The 16,626-nt window shown below is 41.8% G+C and overlaps 1 protein-coding gene across 1 annotated transcript in view; it reads right to left on the reverse strand.

The window, feature by feature from the left end:
- DDX10 (DEAD-box helicase 10) overlaps positions 1-10,610 on the reverse strand; it is a 191,062-nt gene extending 180,452 nt beyond the window's left edge. Inside the window, exons 1-4 of the mRNA XM_080580520.1 lie at positions 10,260-10,610; positions 2,405-2,465; positions 2,069-2,199; positions 212-370 (exon numbers count right to left, since the gene is read on the reverse strand). Coding sequence (XP_080436646.1) covers positions 212-370; positions 2,069-2,199; positions 2,405-2,465; positions 10,260-10,457 — 549 coding nt within the window. The 5' untranslated portion in view covers positions 10,458-10,610. The remainder of the gene's footprint in view (positions 1-211; positions 371-2,068; positions 2,200-2,404; positions 2,466-10,259) is intronic.
- Positions 10,611-16,626: the final 6,016 nt, after the last annotated feature.

The following is a 16,626-nucleotide window of genomic DNA, read 5'->3' on the forward strand; positions in this document are numbered from 1 at the left end:
CCATCCAGTCACATCACCTGGTAAGATGGTAAATATGCAAAAGCTTTAAAAGACACAGAGTACACAGACAGGCTAACGAGTGGGTTGCTGACGGGTTCCCACTAACTAATATCTTCTCTGACTTTCTCTTTTCAGGGTTTCCTTCCTAAACTAGCACTTATTACAGCACTCATCCATGCTCCCAAACAGCAGGCTCCAGCAGAGGACACACCTTTCCTCCAATGATTAGGCCAGCTGAGAAGTCGTGATTCTTTCCCACTTTACGCAGAACCTTAAAAGTTTGAAATGCCAGTTCCCGGGTAGGAGATATTATCAAAACTCCCAATCCATCCGCTGATGTCCACTGAAGGCGATATAGAAGTTCCAAAGCCTGAAAAAAGAGTCACCATATTCTCATTATATAAATCTTCAAAGGAAAATACATAAAAAGTGTCATAGAAAAGATGACGTAATACTAATTCAAATAATGTCGAAACACGAGTACACATTTCATACGGTTTGATTACATATGAATTCTAGCTTCTGTTACTGATACTTGTTGAAGCAAAGTTCCAGTACCAATCTACAACAAGCAGTAATGGGTAGTAAACCATAAACATTTTACTGGACAATTAATCTTCCTCTGTTTGATTCTGGAAATTAAGCCTTAGTAATTTATACAAAAATGGAAATCAGACGTACAAACAGACAAGAAATTTCCCCGGTTTTAAGGGAACCAGAAACAGATTGACCAACTAGAAAAAAGTCAATTAGCGCGGCTTTGATTTTAGACCCGCAGGAGTACCATACACACATGCTATATAGGAGCATTCCACCTAACGTTATCATAAATCTCAGTCCAGGATTACTCCTCCTCTCATGAATTTATACTGCAGAAATACAGCCTTAGCTAATATTAATACAAAGACTTCATGGGTATAAATAACTGAGATGTTTTTGGAAAAAAATGTATGAAGGTACTAAACAGCCCTTAATATTTCACTCTTCATCTGCCCAGCTCCTCCCTTATCACTTGTTTTCCCTAAAACTTTTTTAAAATAAGGTTTGTAAAAAAAAAAAAACAAAAAAAAAAAAACAAACACTTCTGCTCCTAGGTCAACTAATTCTGCAATCTCACTTCTGTTTTGTTTCTCAAATCCACAAGACTATCTTTTGAAGACACCTACCACCTACATTTTTTCCTATTCTTTACTAAAAATAATCAGCATAAAGCATAAGTCTTCTCAGCTAGAGTGGGTATTCAAAACACATATGAGTGTTACCACAGTTACTGACAGAACAGGCTCCAAAGTAATTTATGTTTGCAAAAACACAAGTAATGTTTAAACCAAAAAAAAAAAACAACCTCATAATCAAAACCACATTTCTTTTTCCCTTTATCCAATCATAACATGATGGGTTTTGTATCCATTTATATGTGCACTTTAAACAAACAAGATTCTCAATTATATTTTCAATCTAAAGCAATCTAATGTTGACCATAATGTTTAGAGGAAAATAGTCAAACGTATTATTCACAACGGGAGTTTTCATCCTGTTTTCCTGCTTGAACCTGGAAGCGATTTCTAAGGTGTTCAAAATAGACAACCAAGAAAAGGAAGCCTATTACCTCTAGGCTTTGATTTGCTATAAAAGGTCCAAATGTTCACATTATTTCATTCTTTTAATTTTAAAATCACACATCTAACAAAGAAGAATGCTGAAATTTCTATGGTTTCTATTCCATAGATTTAGCTTGCAAATTTTAAAAGAATCAGACAACTAGATTTGCACAGGAAAAAAACACATTCCTGAGAGAAAAACAAAGCACTTCCTAAATCACAGAGGGCCTACTGATGTAAGGATCAAAATGAGATTTCTAAGCACCAGAATACTCCAAGGGACAATAATATACTTCTTCCAGAACTTCAAGCAGCTTACTTAAATGAGATTGTCTTGGCTTTCCAGGAACAACTAGACCACTTGAATTACACCCTTTCTCCAAGGATCTATTAACCTAAACTGCTTAACATCCCCTACTTCCCAGGTAACTTCCCAGGCTTAAGGGCAAATGATGTAAATTACTTACCGGGACAATAAAAGCCAAGGTTTTGCCTGATCCAGTCTTTGCAGCTCCAAGTACGTCTTTACCTTGTAAAGCCAAACCTATGGTTTGCCTCTGTATCTCAGTTACCATGCGGTACTGAGCTTCCTGCAGTCCTAGTATTCGGGGTGTGGAAAGGGAAAATATATATATATATTTATTTTTCTTTGCCCAGAGCTGTATTTTTCCATTTAGAAAACACTGCACATAGCAACACTCACGTAAAACTTAGTTTAAGACAAAAGATTATTTATATGCAAATAAATAATACATTCATTTCTAATGTAATTACTTTCCAAATTAAACTTTATTTATACTCACCTTTTAGAGTTTTCTTTGACAACGGAAAATCTGAAAATCTTTCAATTTCATTTGCATTTATCTGAAACAAATTAAGTTTAATCAGTGCTAAAATCAAACGTAATAAAGAAATTAAATAACCTTTAAGTCGCTGTTAATTTTCCTAGGAAAAATCCAGAGGAGCAATTTGTTTTTGCAGGCTACAGCAAATGGAGTAATGACAGTCACATGCCATAAAAAGGAACTCCAGGAGCTCCCATATCTCTGCAAAAGAGAAGATGAACTCTCTTCCAGCTGCTGTATGAGATCAGACATCCCAGGTAAATGTCTCCAGCCTGGTCTGTGCCTGGCCAACAGTACAGTACCCCACTCACAGCTGATGGCACCAAGACAGCACCCACCACTGCCCTCCTGTCCCCCCCATATAACTCTTATTCAGAAGTCATCTCTGTCTAAACTGCAAGCAAGACAAACCTAAAGCAAAAGGGATTCATATTTACTATTATGTTTCTCCCTTTAGCTCAACCAGCTTGTACACTTGCATCACAAAAAACCCTTAGTGATTTTAAGAACATTTTTTCACACTGTTCATAAAAATGTTTACACTATTATATTAATTTTATTTTAGTACGATCCTTATTTAAGTTCTTTAAAGCTCAACTTTCTAACTGTATATACAAATGACAAATTAATTTAATTTAGGTGGAAAAAACACACAACTCTAGGCCAAACGGAGAAGTTTTCTTATTAAAAAAGGCTTAAATCTGTTGTGAATGATGCTATAATGATGGGTTTACAAAGTTTTTCATCTCTATACTGCTGCTGCGTATCCCGTGCTCCTAGCATGGATTCAGAAACGGGAAGTCACGATAACCTTATGTGTGAAATGATTGGCCTGGTAGATGAGGGGAGAGCAGTGGATATTGCCTACCCAAACTTCAGGAAGGCTTTCAATACTGTCTTCTCACAGAGAAGCTGCAATATGAGCTGGATGAACAGTCAGTGCAGCGGACTGAAAACTGGCTGAACGGCCAAGCGCAAAGCCTACTTGGAGGCCATTAACTAGTAGAGCACCTCAGGAGGCAATACCAGGTCCAGTCCTGTTTAAAATCTTCATTGATGATCTGGCCGAGGGGACAGAGCACGCCCTCAGCAGGTTTGCAGATGAGACAAAGCTGGGAGGAATGCCTGGCACACCAGAGGGGCGTGCTGCCATCCGGAGGGACCTGGGCAGGCTGGAGAATTGGGCTGACAGGAATCCATGAAGGTCAACAAGGAGAGGCGCAACGTCCTGCTCTAGGTAACAGACACATCCCCACTCCACGTTTTTCCATTTTGACTCTACAGCACTAGCATTAAGATTTTGGTAAAAATGGGGACTTTGTACAACCTCTTATGACGTGTTTTCAAGTCCACTGTAGGAATGTCAATGGCATTATAGGATGTTTAGGAGAAGGATCAAAGACAAAGAAAGGGAGGGATCAAGGTGGACTGGGGAAGAACAAGCGTGAGGAAATAAGAGGGAACTGGAGATAAACGGGGCTGGTCAGTATGCTCGTCTGACTGAGCCCTGCACCTGATTACCACAGCCTCTCCTAGGGTCTTACTACATATCGTTATGTGATAATTATTATTTACCAATAATTACTCTTACTTTCCTTCTAACCATTCCCTGTATGGGTACATGCTCTGTTCTGAGCCCACACTTGAGACCACCAGCAGACGTCAAGCCAGAGCAGCCAGCAGCAGCAAGAGAGTCGAGTGCCACAGCTGGAGCAGGACCACAAACTTCAGAGGCCTGAGGGTCCAGGTGCCAGCACCATGGGAAACCAGGGGCTAAGGCCAGCTCTTGGACAGACTGAGCAGCTGATGCCAGATACTGCCTATTTTCTATGTGTGCGCATATATTTCACAAATAAATGTTAATCCTGACCAGCAGGAGTGGAACATTACCTGCCCTCCATGTTGTTCAGGTGTGTGCAGGTACAGAGTGTATTCATGTGTCTCTTACAAGGGTGCTGGCAGAAGCACTGCCCTCTGTGTTCATCGGTGGCTGACCACGTGTGCACACACACTCACCCCCAGGAATATTCACTCACCCTCACTGCAGGCCGCACCTCAGGACCCAGCCCTGCAGCAGCCTTACACCTGCCTGACCGGGACAGGAGGAATCCCCTGGGTCCTGAAGCTCACCAGGTTCAACAACCTCTAATACTTGGTGTACTTGATTTTCTTTGGCTGTCCTGCAGGGTACAAAACATACTAAAGAAGTAGCTCAGTGTCCTGACACCTACTAATTTACTTCTCTGTATACATCCACCTCTCGAGCGCATTGTGAGGTGTTAACTTTATACACACACGCACCAAGAGTATGCGTTTGATTCCACAAGTTGGCTGAACAATTTACAAAAACGTTGAGATGTCAAGTAGAGATCTTAAGAAAAATGTAGTACTTTCAAGTCTTCTCTAGTCAATACCGTATCATCAAAAGATGCCAACAGCTTCTCCTAGCAAAGTTAACAATCAATAGCAGTAAGACAGCACAGAAGTCAGAGAGAGAAGAGAAAAGAACAACCGAAAGTACAAAATAAAAGAGGCTAATGTATCTATAAAGCCTGAGCAGACTAACAGAAAGGTAGATGACAGCTGTGAATGCATACTGACTAGCAGCCACAGAGTGAGATTTCCAGATGGCAACCTCGGAGCTCCCTCAGCTCGTGCATTCCTAATGGGCACCGGTACCTCTAATGGGCTGCGGAGCAGAAACCTCCCAACAAAAGAGCCAACCAACATGGTCCTCAGACATTTAAGACAACTTGTGATAGCACTTCTCAAGAAAGCCTCAAATGAAGAGTTTCTGAGCTGTCAAATCAGGCTTGAAATACCAAACTTTCTGCCAGCCCTGCCTACTACAGAAAACTGTGAACTGTACTTTCTCTGAGGATCTATGCCTGTTTAAAGCATCCAGATCACAACACTGCTCTCTTCAGCTGAGAACTCTTCAGTAGCAACAAGGAAGTAATTTAATGTACGAACTTAGTCTTGAGATAAAAGGGAGTAACACCTTTATTAAAACCCCTTTTTGACACGTTCCAAGACAAAGCTCTTGCAAGACAGATTTCAAACTTTCACTGCGTCCTAGCACAGCAATTAAACCTTTACCAAACATTACTCAGAAATCTTCAAGGTGAATTATTTAACTTGTGCTTCGAGAAGCACAGACTTTAAGCTAGTACATTTCTGGGACAGGGAAAGAACTCCTGTCTGAAATCACGATTTTAAAAAGTCTGACTGCCACAAATTGGATTTCGAATCAATATTTCCCAAATTCAGTTGATAATTGTGCAGATATTGCATGGCATGCAATATTGCATATTGTGCTAATTCCCAGTCTTGTTACTTTGCATGCTAAAGGATAACAACTCCCTGACGTACAGAGGTTCAATTTAATTTCAACCAAGAGACTGTTCACATTGGAAAGCAGTACGCCTAGAGGAGGAAAGACTGTTTTACTAACATTATTTTACTATTTCACTAAGAAGAATTAAAGCAGTCCACTATGTGCAAATAAAGGGATAAATTTAATAGGTTTTGACACAGAACAGACTACCACAACAACGTGAAACTGTTTAAATAATTAGAACTGCTTGAAGTATTTCAGTGGACAATTTATTACTGTGTCATGTAGAGTTAAAAAGAACAGGTATATTAATCACAGCAGAGACTAATACTATTTTGTTTTTCTACCTTAAACTTCGAAAAGTCAATTTAAAAGTCATAGCATGCATAAGTCAAGCTCTTTCAAGACTTCCAAGAAGGAGAAAAAGTGAGAAAAATACTAAACAAGCAAGCACAAGAATGTAAGGAAAGGCCACATCACCAAAGCTTCCCATGTTACTTCTCTGCCCTACAAAGAATCATCAGTTGAAGTACCCTAAAACTCCAAAGATACTGGCTTATTTTCAAATAAAGTCAGGATGGCAGGAGTGAAAGGGATTGATGCCAAAGAGGTATATCTGCTGATAGAGCTTCATATCCATAACTGCATGCGCTGGTAGAAAACAACACCAGCTTCAGCTGCTTCATTTATTTCCCTATCAGAAGTTATTACCTCCTTTAATCTGCTGGAAATCTGTCCACATGAGCTCCCTCTAATCTGTCCCAGGTGAGAAGCTCCAGCTCATTTCCAATACCTCAGATGGTAGCCTGATCTAACCTGACTAATGTGACATAAAGCAGACTAGAAAGAGTTCACCCAAGCATCTTCCCAGCACCTTGACTAGGCTGTTAAGGCTTTTCATTGGCACAACTGAACGGAGAAGATAACATTCATCAACAGCTTTATACAGTTAGGCAACAAATTCACTGGTTCAACCAACAACAGATCGCCTACAAACACATTATACAGATAATGGTCCCAAGATTTAGCCACTGAAATTTTCACATTTTCTGTCTATGCTGCCAGACATTTTCCATCAGGTGACAACAGATGACAGAACAAAAAAAAATCCAGTAACAAAGTATCTTGGTTCTCTCTTTAGTTCTGTTTAATTTTGTCTTGTAATATCCATCAAAGTGGTTCTCAAACCAAGAGCTACAGACAACATACTCTAGGGCAAGGTGAATATTCTTGTGTCCAGCAGCACTGCTGCCCCTATTCCATGCCCCATCCAAGAGCATCTTAAAGCATGGTAAGACCTAACCACCCATAGCTGATGTGCGAGGAACCTCAGCCAGTGCTCTCTGAAGAAAGAGGGGCTTCCTGAAGAGCCTTCTAATTCTGCAGTCCCTACCCTGGGATCTGTCTCCTGCAGAACTCACTGGAGACCCCTAAAGATCCAAGCACATTGCCCTTCTTCAATCCCCACTCTTGCTGTAACCAGATTCAGGGAAATAAAGAAGAGATGAAGACGACCAATTGAAAAACCTTGTCAGGGACCAGAAAAGGAGACATGAAGGTCTGAAGATAGGAAGCAAAGCAGTCACCCACCATATGTTCACCAAGAGGAGACTCCTGGAGCTAGAGAACAGCATAGACCCAGAGGAGTTGAGGACAGCAACCTCTACAAACACACCCCAAGACAACCTCCCACCACCCACTCCTTGCCTCTGCTCCTCCCAGCTCCAGAGAGTGACAGAGAATGACTACCCATGTCCCAGAAGTAGATGCACAGGCAGATACGCACACCGGTCACAGAGCCTGGCATCCATATGTGCTCACATAACCATGTGTACGGCAAATTAACTCAAATATTTGTGGAATTAATTGACAGACGTGTCTACAAGGCCATTATAAAGAAATCTATGTAAAATGACTAGAAATTAAACACAAGTACCAAATGTATAAAATGTGTTTCAGGGGGAAGTGACAGCATTTAAATATTATACAAAAATATTTAAGTTTAGGAGTAGCTGAACAGCCTACTGTAAAAAAAAAAAATAAAATAAAAAATAATAAAATTTATGTGAGTGAGAAAGGAACACTGACCTCACTATGGAATTGAGGGGTGGAAACTGTTAAAAGAACACAGTTTCATTGACTGACTGTTTGTGTGTGTTCCTTTCAAACCTTTCTTCTGCCTACGTATGTCTGTGAGCAGCACAGCCATACCCTGCTACCTGCCATGGACGCATTCCTGTAAAGTACAGTGGTATGACATAGCAAAGCATTTTTTCCCCCCTAAGAAGTAATGTAATAGACAGGGACACAAGGGGATTTAACACATGCATACAACTTAAATGTAGCAAACTGTATGTGGGGAACAGACATTGTATGTACGTGGAGAAACAAAGAGGCAAAGGCAGCATCAAGAAAAAGAGATGTCAGCTTCCCAGAGCAGATCAGTTATCGAAAGACTTCAGCCACTTCATCTCTGAGGCTCAAGAGAAATCTTTTAATTCAAGCATTGCTTGCTACCTCCTTCTAAACAATTACATTTTTTCATTACCATCTTTCTCAAATAATTAAGCTTAACTACAAGCAAATGACAGATGAATGGAGGTCACACTTTGCCATTCCGTCTCAATGATGAAGAGGCTGTAATCCACTCCAAAAGGCAGCATCTCCTCCAATTGAGGATTCTGGTCATCCTGTTCTTGCCTCTTAAGACTCCCACACTGTATGCATATAATTTCAGCACACAAGAGCACCGTACTACTTAGGCTTCTGCATATATCAATCTATTACATTAGAGAAAAAAAGAGGAAAGGGGGAAAAACTATCAACTGAACTAAGCTACTTTATGAGACTGATGGCAGTTGGCTGCTTGGAGTATTACATGACCAGTGATGCACCTCCAAAACAAGAGGTTGAGAAGAAAGAATAGCTAAATATTGCCATAGTACCCTAAAAGTAATGCAGAAGCCTAATTTGTGTATGACATTACCAAGTAAAAGCAAACTATTGTCTTATGTAGAAACAATTAGGGCCTGAAGATACGCAAAGTTAACTTCACACTACACGTATCAACTCCTGTTTGAATATACAGAAATTAAAAAAGCAATCATAGAAATACCGCAGCTAAGTATATAAACAGCAAGGCCACCACTCAGGGGCCTGGGCAGAGTCTGCAAACTGTACCTGGCCTGTGTTGAGCTGCTTGAACCCAGTTTCCCCCTTGAACACACACACACCTTCCGGAGACCATGCAGAGCCAGCTGCCTAAGCCGAGGTGCCGCGGTACCATGACTGAATGCAGGAGGTTTTTCGTTCCTCAGCGAAGAGCACATACCTGACAGTGGTCATCCCCCTCAGAAATAATACAAGCTTCTAGCAGTGCAAGTACTATTCAGCACCTAAATCTTCTACAGTCAGTACAAAAATATTGCTGAAACAAGTCAAGACTCAAAATTTATCCACAAGATGTATTGATCATTTATATAGGTACCATCTTTACTTTTTACCATGAAAACAACACAGGGCACAAGCAATAAGCTCATTTTTTCCCTAAGAAATAATCTGTGATTCAGAACAGCAGTTTGACCATTTTTGAAATATACCGTTTGCTTTCAAAACAATAAAACCAATGACAATGTGAAACTGGATCTTAACTAAGGAGCCACCTCGACCTCTGCGTGGTGACAAACATGTTCCTACCATACCTACCCTCATTATCTTCTGCTCAGTCAAATAATATCCACCAAAATGTCTCTACTAACAGCAATGCTGAGTGCTGCATAGCCAAGTACAACTGCCACATTCCTCGCCGATGGCAGCTGCAAATTCAGCAAATGTTGGCAGGACGTGTGCTTGGCATGTATTGCTGCCCTGAGTCGTTATCCATAATTACAGTATTTTCCGCTACATGGCTTAAAAGATGGCCATCTCCCAGAGGGGCGTAAGGGACTCAGGGTGACAATACCAACACCGCCAGCCTTGGCACAAATATTCAGTTATGTGTTTCCTGACCTGATGATAACTAACGTGAAAAAGTGATGTTTGCCTGTGCAGCACCTTCTATGGAGACAGATGTGTCCCATCTCCAAGAGCCATGCATCCATGCTGCCTGGTCAGAAGGGCCACATGCCACTCTTCACAACCATCCCCACCATCTGCTTCGGTCTCCTCCTCCTCCTCACTGTGCCCTGGACCACTCACTACCCCTGCCCACCCCACAGCACTGCATTACCACCCTCTCTTCCTCCATCTGGAGGGACGAATGGAGGCACCTCATGGAGGTGAGGAGTCCTTCTGCCTGCACAAAGCACTGTCACACGCTGCCCTAACACCAACAGCCACACAAAGCTCCCTCTCCCTGGCCACGGGGGTGCTCCCTCCCCCTACACATCCTCCTCCTCCTCGCAGGAGCCCCCTCTCCCCTCGCATCCCTTCCCTCCGTCGGGACAAAGCCCCCCGGCCCTGCAGTCCGTGCCGTACCTGCGGGTATTGCTGCACCAGGCGGCTGATGCCCTCCCTCTCCACCTGCCACTCGGGCCTCTCCCTCTCCTTGCGCTGCTGCCGCAGCCGCTTCGTGCGCCGGGTGTACTTCTTCTTCCACCGCTCGAAGCTGCGCACCGGGTCCAGCACCGCCGGCCCCCCACCGCCATCCCCACCACCACCAGCAGCCCGTCCCATGCTCCCCACCGTCCCGCGTGGGCCGCGCACAACTGCCGGCTCGGAGACCGTCGCCGTCGGAGCGCGTCAGCGGCCGCGCCGCCGGGGGTGTGCCCGGCCAGGCCCCGCCTAACGCGGCCAGGCTCGGCCGCCAGGGGCGCGGTGCGGTGCGCTTGGACTTTCCCCGTCGCTCCGGGCCAGACCAGGGCCCGGTCGCGCAGGGCTCGCAGGCGTGGAGTTAGGCCAAGGCACCGTCCCAGCTGTGCGGTCGGTGTGAGAAGCTTGTAGTACTGCAGCTGCTGCTGCGGAAGGCTTGCAAAGGGTTACATAAAAAGCGCCCTTCGTGGAGTACAGCCGGAAAAGCGCACTTCATGCATTGTAACCAGTGAAATGCACCTCGTGTAATTTAAGCAAACTGCTGCTTGGTGTGTCATGCAGTATAAATGCACTGTAGTGGAGACTATTAAACAGAAAAAAATGTTTTTGTTTTTAATTTAATAGGAAAGCAGTATGTGCTTAGTACTGTCATAAACGTCCTCTGCAGTACCGTGCTACGCAGGGAACAACAGGAAGAATTCTGTGATAAAGCCTGTTATTGGTTTACTCACTGCAGAGAAAAATCTGTCAAATTCGGAAAAATCAAAAAGCAATTGGTCGAGGGGCTGGCGTATGGTAGGCCTTGTGTTTAAGACGGTGGATTTAAGCTCCTGTTTTGGCCCTTCACAATATCGTTGCAGTTACTCTCACTGACCATAGCTAAAAGCCTTGAAACATGCACGTGGCTGGCAGAGTATCACTGGGAAAACTACAAAAAATGCAAATGAGTTTTACACTGTGCAGTGGAGGGGGGCTCTTTACAACACACAGACCAGTGAAATTAACTAGATTTAATCAACCTGCAAATGTACATTATCTTTATGTGTGCAGATTCTTAACATCTTCCTAGAGGGAAGGTCTGCATCATATCTGGTTGTTCTGGAGTCACAACCAATGTGCTGAGTCAAGTTTTAGCACCACATCAGCACACAGGATTAAAAACAAAAACAGGCTACAGAGTCATCAGGCCACATCAGGAAGAGAAAATTACAACGCACTGTCATAAGAAGGAAGTAAACACTTCAATTAGGGGAACAGTGAAAGACTCCCAAAATAATTAGGTCTCTGATGAGGGTTTGGAATTCCAGAAAGCCGAGGGAAAAGGGAGTGTCTGTTAATTAACTCCACTTTTGCCATAAATATGTTGAGTGTATCACTAAGGGTGTTCTCCCTCCTCCCCAAGACCATGGAAACCTGTGATTATAAAAATGTTTGTTTTCCCTTTAAAATACATTACATTTCCAATTTCAGGAACAGATGGAAAAATCTCCATTAAAAATGCCGTGATTGGATCTCTCCTCCCAGATACAGCTTTGGATGCAATGGTTTTCTCTAGGGGTTTATTTGCTGTTAAGATTAATAAGGAATGATACTGAAGTTTTTATTCTTAAAACAAATATGTTTGCACTTGGTGAAACAAATGTTCGTAGGAGGTGCTGTTCCACCCCTAAGGATATTCTGCTGGGGCCTGGCACATCGTTCCCATGATTACAGCTCTGGACCTTGACGTATAAAGCAAGGTCCCAGTCAAACATAGTCAGACTGTTGCAGAACTTAAGTGTCACTCTAAATTTTTCTATTTGTCTGCCTATAATAGCAAAGCAAACAAACGAAAACCCTCCTGTATAAATTTTTCTACTGTTGCAGCAGTAAAATTTAACGTATTTATAAGTAAATGTACACATAAGTGTTGTGTTTGAACATGCTATCTTTGCTCACCATGGTCTATGTTTTGCCTACAGGCTCATTTCTCTAATAGCAGAATAGCAGGAGTGGTCTGATTCACTACAGACATAAATCCTCAGTGAAAAAAAGTTATACAGAAAATTGTATCTAGCAATTGTATTTCTGAAACAAGGCTGTATGCTGCTTTATGAAGAACGCTTCTAACTATGCCTGAATGCTCCCAGTGCTTTTTACTATTTTATTTGTTCTTTAGCCAAGAGTCCAGATGTCAGAAAAGGAAGAACAGGAAGCCAAAAGCCGTCTGTTCCATAACCCACAAGAGAAGGTAAAATTCTGGAGAGCCTCACCAGCCCTTGTGTGGGAGTTCTGGGGTCCAAAAAGGCCCATGAGTTACCTTTCTGTTTAGTCTGATTTCTCTGCTCTCCTCCCGAACCAAAGGGCTTGCCCCTCAGAGAATGGTTTGTAGAAGTTTGCCTTCTATGCAGGAAAAAATGTTACCCTATGAAATTTGATGTATTTATAAGGTACAAGACTTCTGCAGTTGTTTTGTATAATATTATCCCTGAAACTGTGGCAAAATCAGAGATCTTTCTGAGTAAGAGAGAGGGAAAGAGACAGAGAAAAAGCAAAGAAAAAATTGCCTGTAAAAGCAGACAAATAAGTGACTCAGGCATTGTTGTTTACGTGCAATTTGGGGGAGTGAAGGAAGGGAGTATGGATATAGCAATAAATGTAGGAAGGCTCCATGCAAGATCATATTGTAAAAGGCATTTTTTTATTAAAAAAATGATAAACACTGGTTACACTAACATCTGCACACACATTTCACTGTCTCTTTCATACTACCTCTTTTATATTCATTCTTTTATGCTCTAAAGCAGAAATACATATGTGTCTAGCCAAGGTTATCTGTGGTGATAAGGGCCACTGTGTCTCAAGGTCAGAGCCCTGAGGGCACTCATAGGCTTTAATGGCCCTGGTCAGCTTCACCTGGGGCCTCCCCACACACCCAGCCCTCAGGTCCAGGAGCCCTGTTTTGGTTCCACCCTGGGGCTTCAATCCCTGCCTGAGTTATGTCATAGGAGCACTGGTCTCCAGCTCAGCCACGGCCGTGCCCGTTCTTAGCCACAGAGTCCATTGATGGGGACTTTGAGACCAACTTCCTGGCTTGACCTTGGACCTACTTGGGCACTATGGACCTGCATGGTCATCAAAGGGCTGTGTCTGACCCTGGTTTTTGCCACCAGACCATAATCATGGCCCTAACCCAGCAATTGATTTCCCAGCTTGACTTTGGACCTGCCCCATCACCACAGACTTGTCTGCTGAGATGGATTCTTGGTTGACCTTGGTTGCCACCCATGGGCTTGTCATGCTCCTTCAATTGAGGACAGTGGAATAAACACCGGTTCTTGCCTTGCTGGCCACATTATCATGCTTTGCTCCCAGCTCTAAGGGAGCAGTCACCTTCACTGTGCCCTGACAGTCAAGCCCTCATCACTTCTTCCAGGTCCATCTTGAATGGTGACAATGGTGCGTGACCTTTGGCATCCTTATATGCTCTCTACACAAAACCTCAGGGGCAAATTGAGTTGTATCATACTACTGTTGCTCCAGATCTGTATTGCGGGGCCTTCTCCATGGCATGGCCTTTGTACAGATGGCCTTACACCCAAGTTCTGTCAATTCCATTATTCTCACCTATATTCTTTCTTGCAGTGCATGGTTGTTTGTAGTCTCTTGGCTTGCTGTGCATGCATCACTCCCTGTACTACTGCTGTGCCGTTTCTTCTGGTGCCTCATGCTACTACATAGCACTTTCATTCACGTTCCATGTATCCCAGTTTAACATTCCCTTTGCAAATCTCATCAGGAATTTAATATAACTAGGGCTTGATTTCATTTTAAAAAAAATGTAAAATTGTGTATGTTTAAGTTAAAGCTTGGGATTTCCATTAAATCTTTTATTGTTTTGTACTAACCTGTTTTCTTTCAAATTTTCCAAATAATCTTTATGACTTATCTGAAGAAGTAATTAGGAAAGCAGAGGAATTGCTCCCAGAAGCACATTATGTCCACAAAATACTACTAAAGACTTTCTCAATGAAACAGCCAAGTACTAGGACAATTTCCTTATATGAGATACTATGGACACTCTACTCCTTTTCTTCTGAAGCTTACTTGATGTGCTTCAGGAGGTTTGAAATAAAGCATGTAAGAGTTTGCATCTGAAGATTGTGCTCCAGTGTCTTTGAATGAGATGGAAGCCTGACAACTCCCATAATGAAAAGATGTACTTGCAGTGTAATATTTTCAGTACTAAGTTGTAACTTCAGAATGTTTCGGAAAAAAAAAAAAAGAAAATGGCAGACATTTATGAATGTTGGTTTTAATAAAAGTAATGTTCCTATAAGAATTTCTTACAAAAATTTTTCTGGCTAAAGACTGTACATTGTGAGATAGAAAAGTGGTACTCGAAAAAAAGAAAAAGAAAAATCACTTTAAACAGGCATTAGTAGGTACGGTCACCAGAACTGTTCAGAGAAGAGGTGGGTGTCAGGGCCCTGAGGGCATTATCAGATCTTGGTGTCTTGATGTCTGGCCAGTCTCCCCTGGGGCCTCCCTTACCCCACCCATAGGCTAGGACCCCACTTCAGCTCAGCCTCTGGCAAAAGTATTACTCTGAGCACTGCAAACTGAAAAAAATCAATGTTGTCAGTGTGAAACAGAGACTACAGCACTCTTATGCAGACCCAGGTTAAACAGCTCCAGGAAGGAGGCACAGTAAGTGTCTGTAATGGAGAAGAACAACAGCAAAAAAGACAGAGAATAGGAACAAAAAAAAAAAAAAAGAGGAAATCCACAGAATTGACTTTTCCTATATGGGATATCCCTCTAATAAAAGGTCTGTCACCTGGATTTTTAAAGACACAGCTTTTAAACTGGATTTTCAAAAACACATTAGAAACATTTAAAAGTAATTCCTAGTCTGAGTAAATGGGTAAATTGTGACTGGGTAAATGGTGTCAGTTATGGCCAAGGTTATTGTGTGGTGTAATTGAGTGTCTGTCCTTTCCTCTTAGTAATGAGCTACTGTTTCCCAACAACGAAATAAATACAATCTTGCATATGATATTATGGCCTCTTCCTGTGGAAGTGATAAAATGAAAAATCTTTTACCAACTGTATGCAATGGCAGGAATTTGGTTTTATGTGGACACACCAAAACATATTCTGGTCTGCGAAAAAAAAAAAAAAAAAGTAGTTATGTCATTATTCTAAACATCATCGCATGATCCAGCTTAAAAAACACAGAACAAACTACTGACTGCATCTTGGGCAACACAGATGTACATAGCAATACAGAGTTAATTTTAGAAGATTTCTCACAGGTACCTGAATTAAAATGTTTCTACCACAGAAAATTTTAGAATTCTTTTCCTATCCTATTGGTAAATAGTTTTGTATTTTGAAAAAAAGCAAACAGCTATCATATATAAAATAATATTCAAAAATAGCTGCTTCTTGTTTGAGCCTGAGCTTACCAGAGGGCAAATGATGTCTTCATGGGAAGAATATGGCTGTCTTCAGTGAGTCCTTCACTCATTCTCCTTGGCTATGGACAATTTATGAGCCACTACTGCAGAAATGGCCTTAGGTTCTTTAAAATGTCCTTCGACAGGTTGCCAAATTGGGATTCTTTTAGGAGATACTGGTTATACACCTCTTAAAACCTGGGTGAAATAAACTGGGAAAAGGGGAGGAGGAGAGGGAACTTACATGTAGTTGTTCTCTTGATTACCGGGATTTTGACTAAACACCAACCAATTACATTGATCAGAGTGACAGCAACCCATTTACTAATTGTTTAAACGAAAGCCACCCTCCAAAGGACAGATTTAAGGTAACACAACAACATAAAACTTTGTGCCACAATGTTTCAAAAATATGCCATGTATGTGAAAAGCGGTGCTGGGGAGGAATTAGCCATGTTTCTTCAAAAACAGAAGTAAAACAGGCTTGTGAAGTCTGCAGAAATACCAAAAGGAAGTGTTGATGGAAGTGTTGGATGATATTAGAGAGTGTTTTATGAAAGAAAAAGCTGAAGAGCTATTTGAAAGGTTATCATACACACATTTCTTCTGGGAAAGATAAAGGACTCTTTGTTTTCTAGGGGTCTGCTCTTGGTGATTCTATTATTCATGATTTAGTCTGCAGGGCCGTCCAATGAACATTTCTCCAGTGAAAGCCTACCTGAATGTTAGGAAAGTTGTGATGGAAGCCCTGGACAAAGAGAACATTTATATAGTCAAGGAAAAAGCTTTTCTCAGACTGTCAGACAACAATGTGACCATTTATAAAATGGAAAAAAAAGAAAAAAAAAAGAAAAAAAAAAAGAATGACTTAC

Source organism: Anser brachyrhynchus (assembly GCF_964034855.1).
Source record: "Anser brachyrhynchus genome assembly, chromosome: 1".
In the NCBI taxonomy this organism is placed as follows: Eukaryota; Metazoa; Chordata; class Aves; order Anseriformes; family Anatidae; genus Anser; species Anser brachyrhynchus.